At 41.7% G+C, this 25,266-nt stretch overlaps 1 protein-coding gene across 1 annotated transcript in view; it reads left to right on the top strand.

Moving 5' to 3' along the window:
- The window catches only part of ARHGAP18 (Rho GTPase activating protein 18), a 93,427-nt gene that overhangs the window by 48,277 nt on the left and 19,884 nt on the right, over positions 1-25,266 (top strand). The window contains exons 4-11 of the mRNA XM_044290056.1: positions 114-189; positions 4,128-4,282; positions 4,890-5,055; positions 7,523-7,614; positions 10,700-10,777; positions 15,246-15,405; positions 19,054-19,136; positions 23,806-24,012. Coding sequence (XP_044145991.1) covers positions 114-189; positions 4,128-4,282; positions 4,890-5,055; positions 7,523-7,614; positions 10,700-10,777; positions 15,246-15,405; positions 19,054-19,136; positions 23,806-24,012 — 1,017 coding nt within the window. The remainder of the gene's footprint in view (positions 1-113; positions 190-4,127; positions 4,283-4,889; positions 5,056-7,522; positions 7,615-10,699; positions 10,778-15,245; positions 15,406-19,053; positions 19,137-23,805; positions 24,013-25,266) is intronic.

The following is a 25,266-nucleotide window of genomic DNA, read 5'->3' as shown; positions in this document are numbered from 1 at the left end:
ATTGCAGTGCATCCATGGCCTAAATCTAGTATATAAATAGTATCGCCTGTAATATCTGCTGCTTAAAAAATGTTTTTCCAACTTGTCTATAAACCACCTCTGATGCATTTTAGGTTGAAGACTTGAATGGATTTCAATCTACAGAGAAAAGTGATACAACAAGTGAAGAGCTCCATGAAAAATCTGAAGGTATGTGATGATTTGGTTTTACCAACACAGTACTTATTTCTGATTTACTGTAGCAAATGATTTTTGCTACAATGACTCGACAGCAAGACCTTTAAAATGATTATGCAAGTCTAGTTCGTGGCTACACCAAGTCCTCCAAAGCGGGAGACACTCTTTGCAGCAGCTCCACGCTGGCTAATAGAGAGAGTGGTCCCGAGTAGGTCCTAATTAGAAAATGAGTTGCTATGACAGGAAGGGGAACTTGACTGCTGCTACGAAAGTAATGATATGTGATGTGTAGTATTTGCTTCTAACTCAGCAGTTTAGCTTCTCTTGGCTTTAATTGCGGGAATTGGAAGTAGCTCTGACAGTCATGGGGCTAATTTCTGTCACTAGTCCTTTTCCTTCCCTCTTTTAAATTTTCTCTTAGCATTCAAACATGTATTAAAACTAAGGGGTAACTTAAGAATAGGACCCCAATGCAAAGTCACTGCCTACCATCTGTCATTATAAACCTTTTCTTGGTGGAGGTCTACCGAAAAATGTTTTAACTTTTTTTGTGGAACACATGGGGCTTACTTATTATTTCAAATTGGAGTACAATACTGTAACTTAATTTTGTAGGTCTCATGTAGGGAAAAAAGGCAAAAATACTCCAGTGCAAAGCGATGTCAAATATGTGTACATGGTGTAACTTATGGCATCACTGGTGCAACAAAACCATAGTTTAGCGTTACATGTATCGCCCTCCCATAGTTTTAAACCCAGCCTCTGTACATGGATAATTATCCAGACACGGACAATTTTCAGTAAAGGCACAAAAGTTGAAAGGGCTTTGAAACAACAGGCAAAAAATGGTAGCCAGTTATAATTATTATTAGATTAGCGTAACATTTTCTGCCCGACGGGAAAATATAACCGCTTGAGCACCTGACACCCATGGCAAAATTTTTCATTTTGTGCAGAATATCTTAAATTAGTGTTTTTGGTTACCAGTGATCTGTGTATATATACAGTATGCATGCAGACTCAGATCACGGCTTCCAAGCCCCTTCTGCACGGGGAATCCCTGTGACTAATGTCACATGGTCCCCTAGACAACTCCCTAAACGCAACAGCTGTACGTCACAATTCAAAAACACAGTAATCTATACAAATGCTGTGTTCAAAGGTTCTCTGTGACAGGGGATCTCATTATTTCAGTACAGGATTGAGGTGTCACTGTGAACACAGGATCCTTCTGATGGCACTGCATTCAGGATTGCACAGTGCCATCAATATCACCATGTAAAGTCACTGGATCTAGGCACCAGGGCCATGCCATAAGCCTCTTAATTTATGTGGTGTGGTCGAGAAGAGGTGAATATTGGTTTCATCTTTTGTGGCCTTCTCCTGCTACCCCTACACCTCCTATAAATTTGCCTGTTTCGGAGTATCACCTTTCACTCGAAGAAGGAAGGAGAGCAGCGCTTCATTGGAAGGACCATGGGATAGGTGATTGGATTTAAAGGTTGGAGATTCTCACCTCAATAGGTTGCACTGAGAGCACAACACCCAAAACAGGTTCTAGAAATATATTCAAGGTGCTGGTGCAGTCAGGCTTCTCCCTCCAGGCATGGTGTGTGAGGTCAGGAAACCAGAAGAGAAGAGAATGCGGTATAGGCAGCGGCGCACCCAGGTAAGTTCAAAGGCAGTGGGTCTTTTAATGGTATCTTTGTTGATATATTCTCTTTACAGGTGATGCATTTCGGGGACAAACCAGCCCCTTCATCAGACCAAAACATACAACAGTATACTGTTTCTTGGTCTGATGAAGAGGTTAGTCCAGCCCAGAAACACGTCACCTGTAAAGAGACTATTTTAACAAAAATACCATTCAAAGAACAATCTCTTTGAACTTATATGGTCACACTGCCAGTCCATCCCGCATCCTCTTCTCTTTTGGCATTTCTCTTACTTTGCACATATGTATGTATGGGTGGTTATATGACCTGTACAGCGTAAAGCATTATTTGAGATCACTTATACCTCCATCAGGGATGTTAGATCATAGCCTTTAGCCTGTTATATACCAAATACTGTTTCATGGCTCTGTTAATAAGTTGCTTACATGGAATTCTGGGAGTGTAATTGGACATTAGTCTTGTACATATTTCTAACCATTTAAAGTTCTCCATAACCATTCCCTTATGGAGAACTTTACTGTCATCAGAGCAATTTAGCTTTTCTCATATCTGGGACTTATTTGGACATTTCTGTTTTCTCATTGCCATATGATATTTACTGTGACTGTTCTGTAGACTAAAATGTTTTCTAGTAAGAAACACATTCCTTCACTACTGTAAATCCACGCAATGTTCTATGAAGCATGTGGAACAAAACCACAAACCTAACTCCCCCGAGATATATGCAAAACATTATACTGGAGGACAGACTGTTTCTTAGATCTTAGTCTTCACAGAAGATGTGCTTATCACACCTTAGTGTTTTTCTGTGTCAGTTTGTAACAGACATACTGCCACCATGAAATTCAAAGTCTTTTACCCCCTGACTGCTTCCTTAATGATTCGGCAGAGCACTCGTACAGTGCTCTGCTGGATCCATGAGAGAGGGGTGCCTCTGCATACTTCTCTCTCCCTGCCTAACACCGATCTGTATAATTAGCGCAGGCCGTAAAGTACGCAATGATGAAGAGAAACATGATGATAAGTCCAAAGGTACACTGAAAGATGAAAACTCTGATCATTGGATTCCACTAGTGTCTTGAAAGTGGGCCAGTGGAGAAAACATGCAAAGGGACCTCCACATTGGCTTGTCCTGGATATTTTGTGTATTCACAATATCTGATGCCTTTGCATTACAACGAGCAACCCTAATTCCACTAAGTCATTTTCATGATCATGGATATTTCTATATATAGATTGCAGTCATTTTCCTGGAACAAGAACCCTACCCTTAAGTGGATGCATTTTCTATTACAGTCACCATCCTGGGACGGGCTGTGTACTAGCTCATCATGCTATCATTATGTGTGTGTACAGTATTTTTAGGAATGATGGAGCTATTGTAACCTGAAAGTTATATAAAAAGATGTAACAAAAGGCCCTTCATAGTGTAGAACCGTTAAATATAAGTAGTAGAGAGTTGGTGGTGGATGCATTAGCCTGGCACAAGTGGCACAACTCAGGCGCTATGTGGAGGTGACTACCTCCTGTGTATAAGGACTGCAGCTACCTCCAAAAAAACTGAGGTTCCAAGGATAAGGTATGAAGAGGAAATTCACCAGGTACACCAGGGCACTGTGCCACTGTCCACACATTGATGCACGTAAAAAAGATTGTATTTAAAACAAATAAAACAATACAATGACTGACTTGTATGACGTGTTTCTGAGGAGATCTGCATCTTTCTTAAGAAATGCATTATACTAGTCTGTAAATTCATTGTTTTATTTGTTTTAAATAAAACCATTTTTACGAGCATCGATGTGTGGACAGTAGAGATGAGCGAATTTCCGCTTATGAAACTCGTTCACACTTCGTTTGTTGGTAAAAGGTGAATTGCGTTATGGATTCCATTACCACGGACCATAATGCAATTCTATGACGGAATGCATAATGGAATGCCTTTAGAGGCATTCCGTTATTCATTCCTTCATAATAGAAGTCTATGGGATGGAAAATGGATCCATCCTGTTTGCATTATGCAGGGGAGTCCTCTCCTGCATAATGGAAACGGGACGGATCCGTTTTGTAGCTCGTGAGCCCCATTAGTCGGGTATAATCGGTGGGGACACCTGACAGCAAGTGTTGAAATGAAGTTTTGCAAAATGTATTTGAAATGAATGCATTGTCCTCAGATTTCATTAATGTGTTGGGTCCTCCAGAACCAGATCCTCCTTGTAGCTAATCTTCATTCTTAATAGAACTTTCAACCTTATTCTTTCTGTGTATAAATAGGGCTAGTAAATGAAAATGCAGAGGGAGCAGAAAACAAAGATATCCCTGTTCCTGAAACTGACATCAATCTAGAAATTTCATTTGCTGAGCAGGCCTCAAATCTCAGAGAATTCCTTACTAACAGGAATGAGAAAGAAGATGACACTTTATTACCGGTGAGTATTCCTATATATCCTGCAAGTATCCTGAATGTGTGACAGTGTAATATAATGGTACAACCTCCTACATTTTATCACTTTGTACTATTTTTTGTTTTTATTTATTTTGTATTTTTTTTTTTTTTAGAAAGTATTGATTTAAAAAAATGTAATCCTGCCTGTGGAAATAGACCGAAAACCCTGTTCTCTTAGATACTTTTAAAGAGGATGTGCCAGGTTAAAAAGTTATCCCCATATATTGACAGGATAAAGGATAACTAGCTAATCGGTAGGGTCTTAGAAGGCAGATCTTCCCCTATGGGGTCCAATTCCACCATATGAATGGAGCGGCAGGTCAAGCATACACACTGCTGATCTATTCATTCTTTGTGGGATGGCTGGAGATTGCGGAGCGCTGTACTTGTGAATGGAGATAACTTTTAAACTTGGCATAAACCTTTTCAATGTTCTCATCTATGATTGTAGTCTGTCATTTTACTAGTACCCGGTGCATGACTAATGTATCTAGAAAATTAATTGACTACATTGACACTATCCGTGGAGCCCACCCAATGGTTTATACTTTACCTATGTGAAAGTGCCACTAGACTTTGTTTTGTTACAGAACTACAGACTTGCTCAGGACAAGACAGGCATCACAAAAATTGGTGATTTGGCTCCTCAGGATATGAAGAAGGTGACTTCTCTAGCACTTATCGAGCTTAGTGCCTTATTTGATGTCCTGGGGACAGAGCTAAAACTTCAACGACCTGCCAAAATAAAAGTTAAAGGTAAATATATAAATCATACATAATACAGTCTAAAACGGATCTGCAAAAAATACAGATGACATCCATGTGCATTCCGTATTTTGCAGAACGGAACAGCTGGCCCCTAATAGAACAGTCCTATCCTTGTCCGTAATGCGGACAATAATAAGACATGTTCTATTTTTTGGCGGAATGGAAATATGGACATACGGAAACGGAATGCACACAGAGTAACTTCATTTATTTTTTTTATTTTTTTTGTGGACCTATTGAAATGAATGGTCCTGCATACGGTCAACAAAAAAAATGGAACGGACACGGAGAGAAAATACGGTTGTGTGCATGAGCCCTTATTTGGGTGAAAAAAAACACATCTGTCAACCCTTCTCAGTCTAGGCAATTTGATCCAGAAAGACAAGAATCAACTACAGTAGCCATTTTGTTTTTCTTTTAAGAGTGGGGGTATTTCTGGCTAACTTTAAAAGGGCAATTGGATAATTTCCCTTAAACCTGTTATTTCTATTATAAGCACTTATAATTGATAACTAGATGTCTATTTTTTAAATTGTCATTGTTTTTCCAGTAGTTTTACTATCTAATATATAAAGTTGAGTGTATGTGTGTATGTTTGTATGTCCGCTAAAGGAATCCGCACCGTCACATTTACAATCGTGAATTCCTGAGATATTCCCAAAAAATGCATCAGCCAATAGAAGCCTGCAGGACTTTCTCTTCATATCCCAACTGCCATACACACAGTCACATGACCCTTATCAGCCAATAGAAGCTTGCAGGCCCTAAGTCGCCACATACACACAGTTTTACACCAGGTTTCCATAACAACCCAGACATTTTTCTTCACTGCTGTAGGTCAGCTTTAAAGGGGCAGGGCACTGTGGCTGATACTGTTAAGGGAGCGGAGTGCTGTGGAGGTCACTGTTCAGGTGCAGGTAGGGTGGCTATTCAGGCCACCCTCAAAAGACGGACTTAAAAACCCCACCCCTAGGTCCCGCTAACCCATGCCCCCAACCCAGTTAGGCCACGCCATATCTCACTCCACAGCCGACAGGGATTGAAAAAATGAAGGTAAAAATCTACTTCTATAAGCTGCAGGGGTGGGAGAAAGGGTGAATTTCTCCCTGCAGCTCACACACAGACAGCACAGTACTGCTGTCTGAGAGTGAGGAGAGTGAGCTGTTAAAAAAAAAAAAAAAAAAAACATCCCTGTCCAGGCTCTGTGTCGGACGGAGGACAGGGAGTCTGAAAGCCGGACTGGCCTAAAACCGGACCTCTGGCCACCCTAGTGGCAGGCTGCTGTGAAGGTCACAGTTAAGGGCACGGTCCGCTATAGAGGTCAGTGTTAAGAGGCAGAATGCTGTAGAGGCCAGGGGTGTTATGAAAATCACTGTTAAGGAAATGGGGTACTGTGGAGGTCAGTAATAAAGGGGCAGCCGCTGTGGAGGTCACTGTCAAAGGGGTGGGCTGCTGTGGAGGTTACTGTTAAGGGAGGAGGGGACTGTGGAGGCCACTATTAAAGGGTACTGTGCCTGTTAAGGCAGTGACTGTGAGGTCACTGTTAGGGCAGCAGGGTACTGTGAGGTCATTGTTAAGGGAGTGGGGGTACTGTGGCAGTCACTGTTAAGGGAGCGGGGTACTCTGGCAGTCACTGTTAAGGGGGTGGGCCCCTGTGGAGGTCACTGTCAACGGGGTGGGGTGCTGTGGAAATCACTGTTAAAGGGGCAGGCTGCTGTGAAGGTCAAAGTTAAGGGGGTTGGCTGCTGTGAAGGTCAAAGTTAAGGGGGTTGGCTGCTGTGGAGGTCCCATTTTAAGGAGACGGGGCACTGTGTGGGGGGGGGGGGTCAGTGTTAAGGGGTGGGGGCTGTGGAGCTAACTGTTAAGGGGGCAAGGTACTGTAGATGTCACTGTTATAATGAATACTGTCGATATCTTGTAACAACACGCACACACATTAAATGAAATAGATGAAATATACCCGTGCAAAGCCAGGTCCTTCTGCTAGTTGTTATATAAAGAACCGTTTTCTATATTGATGATTGAATTGCCTTTCAGTGTAATGGCTACAGTTCATTGTACAGTTCTTGGAAGAAATGGTTCATTTGTCAGTTCCATATATTGACCTAGAATACAATTGTACACATCAATGCCATCTTCTCTAAGTACTTTCCTTTCTGGCTCAACAAACCTAGTGTTTCCAACTTTTCATTTTAGGAGGGTCACCCATCTAATATATTAATCTCATTTTTTAACTTTTTCTTTCTGTAAACCCTTTTCCAGCTCCAGAATTTAAGATGAGCAATTGTGTAACAAAATCCTAGATTTTTTATTTTTTTTTGGTGATACAGTATATTCCATTATTATATTGTGCTCAAGGAAACTTTAACATATATTCTTTTAAATGCCTGCACTGTCTTATTACTTTGTTCTATGGAAGGTGTTTCACAGTTTTTCCTTTTGTCTCTTTACTTAGAAACTGGTGTTTTCCAGGTACCTTTGTCGGTTTTACTGGAGCTAGATCAGAGGAAATATCCAGGCACCAAAGTCCCACTCATCTTTCAAAATGTATGTTCTCTTCCATTCCTGGCTAGTTCATAGTAGATAATGGATACATTGCTGTACTTCAAAGGACACTTCCATCAGAAAGGGTTATTTTTTAAAACTCAGTATTTTTTTAAAACACATGTTTTAGAATGTTTTTCATTTTGACAGTACTATGGCAATGAAATATTGTCCTTCTGTAGAAGTCAGTACAAATGATAAGACTGTTTGCTGCTATAAGGGGAAGATGTTATTTGCAAGTTAATCCTCATGATAATAATTGATAGACTTAGGATGACAGTATGATTGACAGCTCAATAGTTTTCTTGATAGGCCTAGATACACATGTTCATAGAAGAACACTGTATTATGCGCCAATTGAGTCACTATTTGGATTGGTTGTGGTTTGCCGTGCTAAAAGCCGAAATAAAGAGAAAGTTAGAGACAGGACAGAAAGTAGAATACATGGAGTGACTTAAAAAATTATATCCATCAGTTTTTTTATATAAAAAATATAGACTGCCCACATAGGTTGATAATATGTGTTAAAAAATTATGGAAGTGTCCTTTTAAGATTAAAAATTAAAGGTCCAAAATGTCGGGCATATATCTTCTCGTCACGTTAGACTTAGCCCACATTCATTTGACAAGTAAAGAGCATGTTTACCCAGATCTCCATGTCTAGTAGGACCTGGACTCTGCTGGTGCTGTATACTTTTGTACTTGACCAAAACTCAAACTGTTAACAGCAGTGTTAGAATATTCAACCAAATATATCTCTCATATATGGTATGTAATAAAAAAAAACATCGGTATATATTGGATGTGCACTCACATTCTGTATGATGCCACAATATATTTTTAAAGGGGTTGATGTAAAAAGTGAAGATCACACATCATATAGTACATAACAATACATTTCTAACAAAGCTAGAACCAGCCCTATGCCTCACATGGATCCATAGATCACTACATTCACTGCTTCAATTGCTCAGCTACATTATCATTAGTCTCGCAGCTCAGGGGCCGCGTCCTTTCTGCTGGAGCTCTCCCCTTGTAACTGCCACAGCTTCTAACAGAACAAATGGCTGGCGGCAGTTAAATATTTAAACTGAGCACGTTTGACCAGCTCAGTGAAATGGACAAAAAATAAGGTAAAGAACAAACAGCAGGTGGCGCTATACAGATTCATTTTATTAAATAACTCAGTGGGTATAATGCATTTTTAATTACATGCAATTACTAAAGTATTCAGATCCAGGTGCTGATTTGAAAAATGCAGAATATGTTTTGTGACACTGACATTTTAGGAAGCTCTTATGTCCAGAGAATACACAGGAGTGTAATAGGACTTTATTCTTATTCACATACAGTGCTGTGCAGGTATGGAAAAACGCTGCAAAGTAGAAAATGCTTTCAAAAATAGAAGTGCTAGTTTATTTCTATCAATTAAACGACTGAGAAGTGAATGAACAAAAGATAAATGTAAATCAAATCAATATTTGGTGTGACCACTCTTTGCCTTCAAAACAGCATCAATTCTTCTAGGTATACTCGCACAGTTTTTGAAGGAACTCAACAGTGGAGTCAGTCCACACATCTTGGAGAACTAACCACAGATCTTCTGTGGATATAGGCTTGCTCATATTCTTCTGACTCTTCATGTAAACCCGGACAGACTCGATGATGAGATCCGGGGCCATATCATTACTTCCAGGACTCCTTGCTCTTGTTTATGCTGAAGATATGAAGATAGTTCTTAATGACATTGAATGTATGTTTGGGGTCTTTGTCTTGCTGCAAAATAAATATAGAGCCAATCAGAGGCCTCCCTAATGGTATTGCGTGATGGATACGTATCTGCCTGTATTTCTCAGCATTGAGGACACCATTAATCCTTACCAAATCCCCAACTACATTTTCAGAAATGCAGCCCAAAAATTGCATGGAACACTGTTGCCTGCATACTATCATTATTTTACTGCTGTCCAGTCCTTTAACAAACAAACTGCTTTTTGTTACAGCCTAATATTTCAAATGTTTACTCAGTTTCATATTTTTCATAATTTTTCTACACCCCAGTTACTATGTTTTCATGTTTCAAAGGTATGGCTTTTTGGCCACAATTCTTCCATGAAGACTACTTCTGTCCAGACATCTCTGAAGAGTAGAAGACTGTACCTGGGTCTCACTGGTTTTTGCCACTTCTGAGCTGATGGCACTGCTAGACATTGTGCAATTTTAAAGGGAATTAGGCATGATGTGTCTTTCATCTGCTGCACACAGTTTTCAGCAAATGGAGTTGGGGATTTGGGCAGTGTTAATGCTGTCCTCTGTGCTGAAAAATACAGACAATTACTAACCTAACATGCTGTACCATCAGGGAGGTGTCTAATTGGCTCCAAATGTATTCTGCAGCAGGACAACAACCCCAAACATACAGCCATTGTCATTAAAAACTATCCAGGATAAATGAGAACTGGGAGTCCTGGAAGTCATGATATGGCCCCTGAGAGCCCTGATCGCAACATTATTGAGAGTGTCTGGGATAGCATAAAAATACTGAAGTATCTGAGCAAGCCTACATCCACAGAAGATCTGTGGTTAGTTCTTTACGATGTCTGAAAAACCTCCACTGTTGAGTTTCTTCAAATACTGTGCAATTGTGCCTAGAAGAATTGATGCTGTTTTGAAGGCAAAGGGTGGTCACACCAAATGTTAATTTGATTTACATTTCTCATTTGTTCATTCACTTTGCATTTGGTTAATTGATTAAAAGAAACGGTTATTTTAGAAAGTATTCTAACCTTCCAGTAATGTTTCTACACCTGCCTTAAACTTGTGCACAGTGCCGTAGGTATTATGAAATCATTCCCCCATACTGTTCAGTGACAAGACTGGGGCAGTGCTTAGGTTACCTTCTTATGGTCAGATAAGTTATTTCTATAGCCTGTCAGAGTATCCTTGTTGACAAGTGCTCCTGAAGACATGTCCATGGAGAATTGAAAAAGTGCTGACTAAGCTTCACTCCTGGTTAAATAATTTTGTAAAGCTTTTGTGTAAAAAGTGTATTAATTCTCATATTTATAATAATATTATTTATTTGTAGCTGATTGAACAAGTTGAGAAGGGAGGACTGGAAACAGAAGGTGTTCTAAGGATACCTGGAGTGGCTACAAGGATTAAAGTAACTTCATTTAATTATATGCTTTTCAGCTGCCCTGACTGTTCTTCATTCCACACAATACCACACAACTGGTCCTCTATTCTTACAAATAAAGGGGCTTCATACTCAAAGATATGTCAGCGGCATCAATGTGTGATTTTTGGAGGTCCAAACTTTGGAAAACACACCTATCACTAGAATGGGGAAGTTGTAGTGTTTGGAGTGTTTTGCAGCCCCTTTGGAGTTTTACCAGACACAGCACCGCTCTTTAAGACTTTAACTTAAAGGGGTTGTTGGCAATTATCATCACACTTACTAATGTATCGTGATTGTCCATATTGCTTCCTTTGCTGGCTGGATTCATCTTCCCATCACATTATTCACTGCTTGTTTCTATAGTTACAACCACCCTGCAATCCATCAGTGGTGGCCGTGCTTGCACACTATAGGAAAAAGTACCAGCCTATGGAAACTCTTGTTGTCCCAGCCACCAGAAGACTTTTACTTTTTAAATTTAACTGTACATAGATATGATAAAGCATTATCTGTTTTTTTGTGTATGCTTTTTTGTTGTCCTTATGTCTTTTACTACAAACTTGAGCATGTCTCAATAGTTCTAAAAGTCTTAATAATTCCCCTAGTGTATGCTAAAAAATATGTTGACAGTAGTTCTATTGAGAAAACAACATATTGTCAAAAATATGGTAGTGTACATGTAAAGAATATACTCAGCAATTTGTGTTGTGTGTGTGTGTGAGGCGCAGCCACGTGTACAAACATGTCAGGCACAAAAGAAGTGACTCCAGAGTCACAGGAATCAAGACCTCAATATAGGGAGAGATATATAGGTCTTGATATCCCTTGTGCTGCCAGATTTATAACAAAGCCCCACCTCGACATCAACTAGGCCTGTGATTGCTGACCTCCGGCACTCCAACTGTGGTGAAACTACAACTCCCAAGATGCACACTTGCTTGGCTGTTCTCAGAACTTTATAGAAATGAGTGGAGGATGCATTAGGGGTGGACGGTATAGGCGATATAGGCGATATGAATTTGGGCCACGATATGGATTTTTCGCCATATCGCCTATATCGCCGGACCGCGATATGATCATTTTCTCCTGAGCCGGCACAGCGGAGGGAGGAGGAGGGAGGAGGAGGAGGGAGTCCCTCCCTCCCCACTGTGCGCGGCTGCCGCTGAAAACCAATGAGGACAGAGTAGGAGGAGGAGGGGAGGGACTGTGGCCACTGCGCTACCAATGAATGTGCCGGCCATATCCCTCAGGGTCCCCCTCCTCCCCCCCATCATTGGTGGCAGTTTGCAGTTCCGATCGGAGCCCCAGCAGTGTAATGCTGGGGCTCCGATCGGTTACCATGGCAGCCAGGAGTCACGCTGCTGAAGTCCTGGCTGCCATGGTATGTTAGTGAGCAGAGAGCAGCGCATTATACTCACGTGCGCTGTGGCCGCCGGTCGCTGCTTCTTCTGTCTGTGCGGCATATTGCTAATGCTTACAGCATTAGCAATGCGCCGCACAGACCTATGAGAAGGAGCGACCGGCGGCCACAGCGCACGTGAGTATAATGCGCTGCTCTCTGCTCACTAACATACCATGGCAGCCAGGACTTCAGCAGCGTGACTCCTGGCTGCCATGGTAACCGATCGGAGCCCCAGCATTACACTGCTGGGGCTCCGATCGGAACTGCAAACTGCCACCAATGATGGGGGGGGGGGGGGGGACCCTGTGGCCACTGCCACCAATGATTAATGCGTTGCGTTACCAGAGGGGACATATCAGAGGCTGGGGAAGGGGGACATATCAGAGGCTGGGGAAGGGGGACATATCAGAGGCTGGGGGAGAAGATCAGAGGCTGGGGAAGGGGGGCAGATCAGAGGCTGGGGAAGGGGGGCAGATCAGAGGCTGGGGAAGGGGGCAGATCAGAGGCTGGGGGAGAAGATCAGAGGCTGGGGAAGGGGGGCAGATCAGAGGCTGGGGAAGGGGGCAGATCAGAGGCTGGGGAGAAGATCAGAGGCTGGGGGGGGCAGATCAGAGGCTGGGGGGGCAGATCAGAGGCTGGGGGGGGCAGATCAGATGCTGGGGGGGCAGATCAGAGGCTGGGGGGGCAGATCAGAGGCTGGGGGGGCAGATCAGAGGCTGGGGGGGGCAGATCAGAGGCTGGGGGGGGGCAGATCAGAGGCTGGGGGGGGGCAGATCAGAGGCTGGGGGGGGGCAGATCAGAGGCTGGGGGGGGGCAGATCAGAGGCTGGGGGGGGGCAGATCAGAGGCTGGGGGGGGCAGATCAGAGGCTGGGGGGGGCAGATCAGAGGCTGGGGGAGCACATGAGAGGCTGGCGCCATGGTCAGCTCCCTGCTGTTGTGTGTACTATGCACAGGGCAGCAGGGAGAGTGTAAAGTCCTATTCACCCTAATAGAGCTCTATTAGGGTGAATATGACAAGGGTTCTAGCCCTTAATGAGGCCAATAGTTAATAAATAAAAAGTTAAAAAAAATAATAATTTAAACACCCCCCCCAATATAGAAAACAATATATCGCAATATATATCGCATATCGCACATGCTTAAAATTATATCGCAATATAGATTTTAGGCCATATCGCCCACCCCTAGGATGCATCACAGCTGCAGTGCCGGAGGGTTAGCCATCACTGATTACTAGGCGCATCCTCCAGCAGTCCGTGCACCTAGACAGAAATCTGTGGAAGCTCCAGAAAACTGGCATAAATTAAGATAAATTTGTTGCGATGGCTGACCATACCCCTTTCAAAAAAGTGGCGAGGGCAGTGTAACACAGTTTGCATCATTTAACACCACTTTTCTGGTGCACGTTAAATAATAAATCTCCCCAGTGTCTGGACCAGACATGACTTCCTCTATAAATAAAAGCTGGAACCCATGGATTAGCCATAAATGAACACCCCTTTCTTTAGACAGCGGAGAATGTATAGGCTCCAGCTGTGGTTTCTGATGGAGGGTGTGCCTGGTCCACACCCTTTTTTTCTTTACACTGCATCCAGAGAAATACAGTATATTGCGTTGTATATCCAGTGCAGTAAATTATGGGAATATAAGATGTCACCGTAATGGTCCACACGCACATAGTCATTGGCCTATACAAGTTATTGACTTGCAAGGTTTTGTACTTAAAGTTGAACTGCCGTTGATTTAAACGGAACCTGTCATCAGATTGGCGCTATGTAACTAATTACATGCTGCCGCTGCTCTCATCACATTGTTCCCATCCCTGATTGTTGCTTGTTTGTAATCATAGCCATTATTAAGAAATTAGCTTTATTAAATATATCTGACATGGCTAAACTCTGTGACCTGGAGTCACTCAGGTGATGCAGTGCAATCGTTGAGTCATGGAGCTGCTGCTGTAAGCCTGGCCATCCAACTCAATCTAATATTAACTGCCTGTCCTAATGATAGACCATCAATTCAAAAAAAATTTGAGAACCCCTTCCAGATAACATGCGTAACCCCCCCCCCACACACACACACACACACACACACACACACACACTTTAACCCCTTGGATTCCATGGTCAGTTGCAAATATGGCATCTGGGCAGTTATTGTTCTCAAGTGCTGCACTCCCAGGGATCGAACAGCTCCCTTGAGACTGAGGGAGCCTTCTTGGGCCTTCTGAAGGTCTCTGCAGTCCTGTCATAGGAAACTTCATGTCAAGTCCTAAATGTGAAAAAGCTTGATAGGAACGCCCTAATTCTCCCATAGACTGCAGAAGTTAAATCATTGCAGTCTATGGGAGAAGTGATCAGACGACTGCATGTGAAAGTCCCCTAGGGACCAAACATAAAGGCAATAAAAAAAAAAGTTCAAATCGCCCTCTTTCCCTGTTTTAAAAATAAAGCATTGTAGCTTCCCAAAATTACTGAACTATTAAAATATTAAAACATTTTTTTTAAAGTATTAAAACACAAGAAAAAATGTTAAAATGTGGTCTCGCTGTAATCTTGCTGACCCATATACACAGCGTCATAAATCAAAACTCATAAAACAATTTTTTTCCCAATTCCATCTCATTTTGGATTTCCCACTACAATGTATGCAATATTAAATTGTACCATTAAAAAGTTCAAATTGTCCTGCAAAAATCAAGCCCTCATAGGGCTATGGGTAAAATACAATAAGTTATGGCTCTTGGAATCGCTGCAGCAGGAAGGGGTTAATGGAGAAGATTTCTAAAGCAAAGCAGCAAGCCCTGAAGACAGTTAATATCAGATAAGCATCACCCATGGGGTAGTGGTTGAAATATCATTTTTAGAACTAAACAGGAAATCCTCTTTTAAAAACCACAATATTCTGCAGGAAATTGTGATAAATTAACTAAAACTTCCTAATTCTTTGCACTGTCCTAGTGATCAGGGGTTAACCCTTCGATGAACCACTGTGCATCCGTATATTTTAGGATAACAATATATAATCAATCTTCCATCATTGTTTTTCAGTCTCTATATATGGAATTAGAAGCCAAGTTTTATGAGGGAACGTTCAACTGGGATAGCGTGAAGCAGCACGATGCAGCCAGTGTCCTGAAGTTCTTCATTCGGGAGCTCCCTATTCCATTGCTCACCATGAAATACATGAAAGCTTTCCATTCTGTGCAGTGTAAGATAATCTTGTTGTATAAATGCGGAGTCTAGCTTTTCAGCTTCTTATCAGATGACATGACTGGGGGAACTTGTGCTCTAGCTGCAGTCGTCATTTTATGCTTAGGAATTGATTACAGAATCAAAAAAGTTGGATAAAAGGAGCTGTATTTAGAGAATGATGACCTAACTGAAAGCTGGAGATGACACTCAGGAGGTTCAGTGGTGCCTTTTATTCCTCTGCATGACATTGATTGCATCATTGCTGGAACACAGAGTTCATGAACATAGCAGGTCATGGGATTATGTGATTACTCACAATGCTGGACATATGATGATAGATTAAATCTTTAACAGATTTATGCATGGTGGAGATTTCCTAACCCTACAGAGTATATTAGACATGAGCAAATTAGTTCTAACACTTCACTTCTTGATGCTACAGAGACTCTCCACTGACATTTTTTTTTTACAAAAATATGGTTAATTTACTCAAGGTCGATTTTATATTAAATGGGCTTCTGGGTTACTAGTTCCCTGGCATTTTTAGACTTTTCCTTTAATTGCAGCTTCATAATACCACTATAAAGTGCCAAGATAATACCGACATACACAGTCCACATAATACCATCATGCAGTGCCCAAATATTATGCCTTATTCAAATCATACTCCCTTAAAGAGCTCCTTAAAATACTGAAGTTTACTTCCCAAATACAGTAATAGCAGTTTATACTGCTAAACATTACTGGGTAGTCTTACTTGGCCCAGTGGCAACTCATCATTGGCGGCCCGAAGGAAAATTTCCTGGTTTGCCACCCATAGCCCAAATATGTATATCTGCTCTTTCAATGACACATCTGCCTTGAGCTGAAATGCAACCAGACTGTCAGATATAGGTCAGAGCTGGCCTGACAGTGTGCTGACAGCCGAGAAGGGAGAAAACTGCCTGACAATGGTCAGTTATGTCATTGCTTATCTCTGATGGAAGCATAAATTAGATTTTAGTAAAATTTTATTTAGATGAAGAATCTACTGTATGTAATCAACTGTGTCTGCCCCAGTGGTGTAGCATGGGGGTGGGGAGGCGGGACAATTGCCCTTGGCGCCAGACTACAGGGGGCACACAGCTGCCGGGGCACTGTTAATTGTTAATAATGCCATTCACTGTTCCTGTGGCAGGCATGGCATTGTGCGAGAGCATTCGCCATTGCCATTCAGTGAATCATTCACTGAATGAGGCTGGTGGGATGAGAGTAGTGCTGACACAGAGTGAATAGCCGGCGGTCACGCATCGCGCACAGGATACTTCAGGCTGTGGCGTACGAAATCGCCCAGCAGTGCACTCTGATGAGTCATCACAGCACGCATGTGGCTTTCTAGTAGTCTGTGCAGCCCTCCCCCCTTCCAGGCCAGAAAACTATACTGTGTTCCACTCCAGTGCACAGGGTTACTATTTGTTGTAGTAGTGGCATGAAGCCTGTCCCTCCTTCTTCTGCACAGTCCCTGAACATGATGGAGAGGTTGGGCACAGAGATGGGAGACTCCACAAACAGCAGTGGTGTGGAGCTGAGTGGGGTGAATGAAGGGGTGACCCCCAGCTCCCACTAGAGCTGTGCTGGTGATTGAGCTGCTGAGGTGGGAGAATCCAACCACAGAACTTCAACTACTGAGCTCTACAGAGCCCTCCAGAGCCCTCCAGATTCCAGCCACAGATCTCTGCTGAACCCCCCCTGATGGCAACAACAGATCTCTGTTGTAAACCCCCCCCCCCCCCCCCCCAGTGCAACTACAGAGCTCTGCAGGACCCCCTTTGCAGTCCTTGGACCACTTCACAGAACAAGTCAGAAGAGGCAGAACAGCTATCAGTGAAAGGTACAAATAATCTCAATTGCCATAGTCAGTCACAGCACTGCTCAGTGCACTGCTAATATAAATTAGGCCCCATGCCCCCTGCAATGCCCAACTTGGGCATGGTTCTGCAAAAAGGGGTGTGTCCACAGGTTAGGGGGTGCAATTCTTGGCTTTCCCTGGGTGTTGGTAATGCACGCTATGCCACTGGTCTGTGCTATGAAACCTTTCTTTAAAGGGGTTATCCGCAATTTTTTTATTATTATTAATGGTCCTCCCCTTCATATTTCTATTGGGCCAGCGTGGTGCTCCCCAGTATAGGTTGTAAACCCTTCCTGCTGAATATACACCGAGCATAGGAGGGAAGAGGGAAACAGGGAATGAGGCCTGAGAACTAGGGAAGGAAGATGGACACCTCCTAGTGAAAACCCTAACCAAAATCCTGACTGACTACCAGTATAAACAGACCCCAAAGGTAGGTGAGTTCATACGCGGGAATACCTAGAGACCTATGTAGCCCTATAGGACCCTGGTACTAATGGCAGGGGCGAGACTACCTGTTCCTTCAAAAGGAAGGACGAACAGGAGTCTACTTCAGGCCTAATACAAACAATAGGGAAGTGCAACACACAGAACCCAAACAAAATACAAAAGGGAATGGAAAGACTTAACTTCAAAGAGGCTATGGAAGCACCAGGAACTCAGCCGAGATCCAACCACAAACAATCCACAGGCACAGAAGCTATAAACCGCACAGCATAGTGGGAGAAGCAACTATAAATAAGGAACATTAAATGACCACATAAGCAACACCTGGAGGCAAGGGTTGTGGCCATTACCAGAAACAATACAGACACCTATTAATCCACAAAGAAAACCTGTCAGATCAAACTATGTGTTGCCAGTCTCACAGATCTCCTGCCACTCACTGTCGCCGGGACGTCCATATGTCTCGGTACGTCCGTGACAACGTGATCCTAGCCCAGTTACAACCCGCAGTGTAAGCGGGTTGCACTAGCGCTGTCAGGCAGCCTTGGGCATTGATTGCCCACAGCGCTCAAGGCTGCTTGACTACGTAGACACAACCAATATACATGACGGGTTGTAACCAAATGTACAGCACATGATCCAGGAAGTGCCTTCAACCAAATATGGTACATTGGGGAGTGCAGCGCTGGCCCATCAGGAATATTTTCAACATTATCACTCTTAAAGTGCTTAATCAGAACATGGGGGACCATTAAAAAAAAAAAGTTACATGTAACCCCCATATATAACCTACACTTATACATGGGTGGTTGGAACATCTATGTTGAAGTATTTTATCTGTGGAATTCAACATTCAAGAATCCACAGAAAATTGGCTTAAAATGTAATTGAAGTTTCAATTTTTTTTTTTGACATGTCATAGTGACATATTAAAGGTCTTGATTAGTGGGGGTCTGAGCACTAAACCCCGAACAATTGCTGAGTGAGGCGAGCGAAGCATTCACATAGCATGCTGTCTCTTACTACAGGAGACTGAATCAAGGTGGGCCCATAGACTTTCTGTTGAGTCCATCTCCTGCAGGGAGGAGAGAGCATGATATGTAGCGATCAATTTGGGTCTCCACACTCAGACCCCTACTAAGTTTGGTGACCCTTTAACAGCTTTTTAATAAGTAATAGCAGCATAGTTTAATGTATATAATTTTCAAGTGTCATAATAACAGAAAGTGAATAAAAAATATAAAAAAATCAGCTGTTCCAAAAGTAATTAGTTGAAGAAGCATGAATGATGTATGGTATAGCGTCACTTTTTTTTCTTTCTACTTTCAGACCTCCCAAGTAAAAAGCATCGCCTCCAAGCTCTGAATCTCCTGGTCATACTTCTTCCTGATGTACACCGTGATACCTTAAAAGTCAGTTTGGTTCTTTAATCATACACGAAGGCAGTTTCACACAATGTGACTATATTATGTACATAACAGATGCTAAAGCCCTCTAACAGTCCCCCCTCCCTCCCGGTTGGTTTTACTGAACAGAATTTAGATTAGCTTAAAACCCTAAGGTATCTTTATATTTCTGCTCAGGATTAGAATAAAGGGTCTGCTTTTTCCACCAATTGTGAACAACCCCTTTAGGTTCTGTTTAGTAGAACCATGAGGGAGGAGGGGGTGTCAAGGTCCTGATCCTTCAGTCGTTTATCAGCTGTGTTACCCCGGACTTTGTTAATGTGAAATGTGTCTTTTATTTATTGTGTGTATTTTCTGATCAGCCATATAAAAGCCTTAAAGTGAACTGGTCACCTTGAAAATGCAGTGTAACCTGCAGGCAGCATGTTATAGTGCAGGAGGAGCTGAGCAGATTGATTACCGTATATATAATTTTGTGGGAAAAGATTTAGTATAACCTGTATCTAATTCATCTAAATTCATGCCCATTCTGGGCTTTGAAATCAAGGAGGTGGTATTGTCAGTGAGTGACACCTATCGCTGTATGCGCAGTCATAGAGGAAAGGCTGTCAATCACTGATAGGACCGCCTCCTTGACTACAAAAGCGAGATTGAGAAAGCGATATAAATCAATAAAACACACATTATACTAAATATTTTCCCATAACCTGACAGGTTCCCTTTAAAACCACTGACAGGGGAAGTGACATTTATTGAATATCTTGTGACAGTGGCTTCTGGTGAGGCAGAACATATATTAGGCCGCAAGTGAACTTTCAGTTCTTGAAGTTCATGTGTTTGAAGTAGGAAAAACAGTTAAATGTAAGCATGTGAATAACTTTGACAAGGGCTAGAGTGTGATGGCTATATGACTGGCTCAAAGCATCTCCACAATGTCAGATATTGTGGGGTGTTTCTAGTGGTTAGATCAAAAGTGATCCAAAGGTAGTACAACCAGTGAACTGGGCTTTGGTAGAGATCAGAGAATTTCCCAAAATTCATTTCTGGTCCGATTTTGATTTGGTTAGAAAAAGTTTGACCCAAAGTGTCCCAATTGCCATGAAAATTCTTATACTACACTCTGAAATCTCCTAGGACTGTATCCAACCTATTTCAAGGTTTTTAATGCCAAGACAGCATTAGTAGTGTCAACATATATAGCTATAGGTAAACGGATGGTAGAATTAGGTCCAGAAATATTTGGACAGTGACAAAAGTTTTGGCATTTTAGCAGTTTACCAAAACATATTCAAGATACAGTTATATAATCAACAAGTGCAGACTCTAAGATTTAATTTCTAAGCTTCTAGTTTCCAAATTAGAGGAAGGGTTTAGGAATTACAGCTTTTTAATATGTAGCTGCCTCTTTTTAAGGGACCAAAGACAATTGGACAATTATCTCAGAAGCTATTTAATGGGCTGCTTATCAAATAAGCAGGTAAAAGGTTTGGAGTTAATTCTAGGCACGGCATTTGCATTTGGAATCTGTTGCTGTAAACCAACAACATACGGTCAAAGGAGCTCTTTAATAGAAGTACTGAAAGCAGATGGAAACCAAACCACTATTCTCACAATTGATCGTCAGATCAAATGAATATCCCTTTAGGGGTTCTATCTACATATAAAATAATAAACTTTATTTCAATTCCTTAAAACATCCCAACAAAAACGAGTAGGTTAAAACTATCGGGTTTTCATCCAAACCTTTTATGTATATTCAGATGCCGAAGTGGGGTGAATTAAATAAACTGTCTTTTGTAAGGTTCTGGTGTGAACTCTTTTTGCTCGCCTATTTATTACTCTCTGTCCAGTTATTTAGGGTAACTAGGATGCAGACTAGGGGCTAATATTTCTGTGCCAGGTATTTAATCTAATCAGCCGCAGTTGAATTCACTGCTTCATTAATATCTCATAAGTAGCAGAATGAAGTCCTAATAGTCTGTAATTTGTTACCCAGAACTCTGGGTTCACTCACATACAAATGTCCCTCAGTCCTGTGCGTACAGGACTAATGTAAACATTCACACCGCACTCACATCACTAAGTATACGGCATCTATCCTTGGTCGGATGAAAATTGCCCTGCCTAAAAATCAAACACCTAACACTCCCGCACCAGACATGTTTCGCCGGCTTCATCAGGGGTTTAGGGGTAATTAGTAATTAGCCACTTATTACCCCTAAACCCCTGACGAAGCTGCAAGTCGGCGAAAACATGTCGGGTGCGGGAGTGTTAGGTGTTTGATTTTTAGGCAGGGCAATTTTCATCCGACCAAGGATAGATGCCGTATACTTAGTGATGTGAGTGCGGTGTGAATGTTTGCATTAGTCCTGTACGCACGGGACTGAGGGACATTTGTATGTGAGTGAACCCAGAGTTCTGGGTAACAAATTACAGACTATTAGGGCTTCATTCTGCTACTTATGAGATATTAATGAAGCAGTGAATTCAACTGCGGCTGATTAGATTAAATACCTGGCACAGAAATATTAGCCCCTAGTCTGCATCCTAATTTAGGGTAACTAAAATACCCCTTAAGGTATTTAAAACTGATTTTACAAACTTTCTTAACCCTTTAGGTGTTCCACAAGAATTAAATGAAAATGTAGATGACATTTCAGAATTTTCCATTTTAATCCATTTTTTCCCTCTAACAAAGCAAGGGTTAACAGCCAAACAAAACTCAATACTTATTGCCCTGATTCTGTAGTTTACAGAAACACCCGATATGTGGTTGTAAACTGCTGTACGGGCACACGGCAGGGCACAGAAGAAAAGGAACGCCATAACGCCGGTTTTTGGAGGTCAAATTTCACTGGGATAATTTTAAGTTGCCATATCACATTTGAAGACCCCCTGATGCACCCCTAGAGTAGAAACTCAAAAAAAGACCCCATTTTAGAAACTATGGGATAATGTGGCAGTTTTGTCGGTACTATTTGAGGGTACATTTTTGGTTGCTCTATATTACACTTTTTGTGAGGGAGGGTAACAGAAAATAGCTGTTTTGGCACCGCTTTTATTTTTTGTTGTTTGTAGTGTTCATCTGACAGGTTAGATCATATGGTATTTTTATAGAGAAGGTTGTTACGGATGTGACAATATCAAATATTCAGTTTTACATAATAAAGCATTTTTGAAAAAAAACTATTTTTTTGTGTCTCCATAATCTGAATGCCATAGTTTATTTTTATTTTTTTGGGTGACTATCTTATGTAGGGGCAAATTTTTTTTGGTATGAGATGACAGTTTGTTTGATACTATTTTAGGGTGCATATGACTTTTTTATCGCTTGGTATTACACTTTTTGTGATGTAAAATTTTTTTACACCGTTTTTATTTTATTTTTTTTTATATGTTCACCTGAGGGGTTAGGCCTCTTTCACACTTGAGTTGTCCGGATCCGGCGTGTACTCCACTTGCCGGAATTACACGCCGGATCCGGAAAAACGCAAGTGAACTGAAAGCATTTGAAGACGGATCCGTCTTCAAAATGCGTTCAGTGTTACTATGGCACTCAGGACGCTATTAAAGTCCTGGTTGCCATAGTAGTAGTGTGGAGCGGTATACTTACAGTCCGTGCGGCTCCCGGGGCACTCCAGAATGACGTCAGAGCGCCCCATGCGCATGGATGACGTGCCATGCGTCACTCTGGAGCGCCCCGGGAGCCGCACGGATGGTAAGTATACAGCTCCCCCGCTCCCCACTACACATTACCATGGCTGCCAGGACTTTAGCGTCCCGGCAGCCATGGTAACCATTCAGAAAAAGCTAAACGTCGGATCCGGCAATGCGCCGAAACAACGTTTAAGCTTAAGGCCGGATCCGGATCAATGCCTTTCAATGGGCATTAATTCCGGATCCGGCCTTGCGGCAAGTGTTCAGGATTTTAGGCCGGAGCAAAAAGCGCAGCATGCTGCGGTATTTTCTCCGGCCAAAAAACGTTCCGGTCCGGAACTGAAGACATCCTGATGCATCCTGAACGGATTTCTCTCCATTCAGAATGCATTAGGATAAAACTGATCAGGATTCTTCCGGCATAGAGCCCCGACGACGGAACTCTATGCCGGAAGAAAAGAACGCAGGTGTGAAAGAGCCCTAAGTGTGGTATTTTTATAGAGAAGGCTGTTACGGATGCGGTGATATCTAATATGTCTATTTTTATTTTTATTTATCGCTTGGAATTACACTTTTTGTGATGTAAGGTGTCAAAAAAATTTAATTTGTTGCTCATTTTTTTAATTTTTTACGGCGTTCATCTGAGGTGATAGAATATTTGATAATTTTATAGAGCACATAGTTATCGACGCGGCAATACCTAATATGCATGTTTTTTATTTATTTATTTTTAAAACACTATTATATGGTGAGGGGAGCCTTTATATATATATATATATATATATATATTTGAAACTTAAAAAAAAAATTTACTATAGTTTTTTATTTTTTAACTTTTTAGATTTGTCCCACTGTGGGACTTCACCTTTTCAGGGTTTGATCCCTGTTTCAATTCAGTACAATACTTTCTGTATTGTACTGAATTGAACTGTCAGCGTCTTAAGACATCTGTAAGAGAAAGCCGATGAATAAATTCAATCCTTTTACATGTGTTTTTTTATTTATTTTTTCGTTTCAGGCTCTACTTGAATTCCTTCAAAGGATCGTTGATCACAGAGAACAAAATAAAATGACTCTAAAAAACATAGCTATGATTATGGCACCGAATCTCTTTTCTCTTCACACCTCTCCTTTAAAAGCTCTGGATCAGGACGCTCTTACCAGTGCAGCACGGACGGCGTCTGTCATGCTTTTCATGATCAAATATCAAAAGCTCCTCTGGACGGTATGTGAACAGTACACAAAAGAATGTGTAGTCATAGTCATGACTGACAAAGTGTAATCCTTTTTAGACCTAGACCAGTTTTTGTCCTAGAAATCTCATCTGGTTGAGTTTATGCTATGTTGGTTGATGCAGACAAAAAATTTTTAGCTTGTACTCTACGTTTGCGTCTTTCAACTAGAATCTCAAGCACACCATATTTTATGAACCAACAATGGTGAACACAGATGTTTGTATTTGATGGGACATTCTTTACTATTCAGATATATCCCCTTGTGAAGCTCCGTACCTCCAGACCTTTACCCAAAATGTACGATTTGTGCATTTGTGCTAGTCCTAAAGATGCATCAGATTTATCACAGTGGCTCAGGCTTGATGGTAAATCTGGTGCAGGGATAGATACTTTTGTTTGACTCTGTTCCAATTATTGATTGGCTTACTGTGAGTCAAATTTTGACACCACTAGTTTTGGTGCAAAATAACGCATTTTAAGTCCCATCCCCATTCCATGAAATTCCCTTCCTTTTTCACTATGCCACACCCCCTTGACAAACTAAGTGTAAAAACCCCAAGATGGATATAATTGCACCAGTTGTTAGACACCTTTTTGGTGCAGACACATTAGTAAATCCAGGCTTGGGTTTAAAATAAAATACACTTGAACCATAAAATGACACCTATCTAAGATTACCCAGCATAGCAATCCCTTTGCAAATCATGAAATTTGGGCAAATCTCAGGGCAGTCACCTTAAAAGGGTTGTCCACTCCTTTTATATTAGTGGTTTATCCTCCGAATAGGCCATCAATATTTGATCAACAGTGGTCTGACACCCTGCAGGAGTAGTTGGTGCCGGAAGTACACATACCATCCATTGTCTAGTGGATGGAGCTGTTGGCTCCACATTGAGGTGAATAGGCCATCAATATAAAAGTGGACAACCCCTTTAAGGAAACAGCTACACGGTGACTGTGGCCAAGTGAGATTGGGAATGTCACTCTGCCAGTTGTACCTAATGATTAGTGTTATGTGAAGTTTACAAAAATCTGATTCAGCTGCTTCGCCGAATTTTACAAACAAATTAGTTTTATTAGACTAATTACTTCATCATAAAGAGCATTTATTTGTAAGTAGTGGTCCCCATCGTTGAACCCCTCAGATGCCACGTTCATCGCTGATCGCGGCATCTACAATAAAAAAAAAATGAGGGCTTTCAGGAGTTAATTACTTTAAAAAAAAAAATTACCTCATCCATTTG

The sequence above is a fragment of the Bufo gargarizans genome, chromosome 4 (assembly GCF_014858855.1).
Source record: "Bufo gargarizans isolate SCDJY-AF-19 chromosome 4, ASM1485885v1, whole genome shotgun sequence".
NCBI classification, from domain to species: domain Eukaryota; kingdom Metazoa; phylum Chordata; class Amphibia; order Anura; family Bufonidae; genus Bufo; species Bufo gargarizans.
This window is presented reverse-complemented; position numbering and strand designations above follow the sequence as displayed.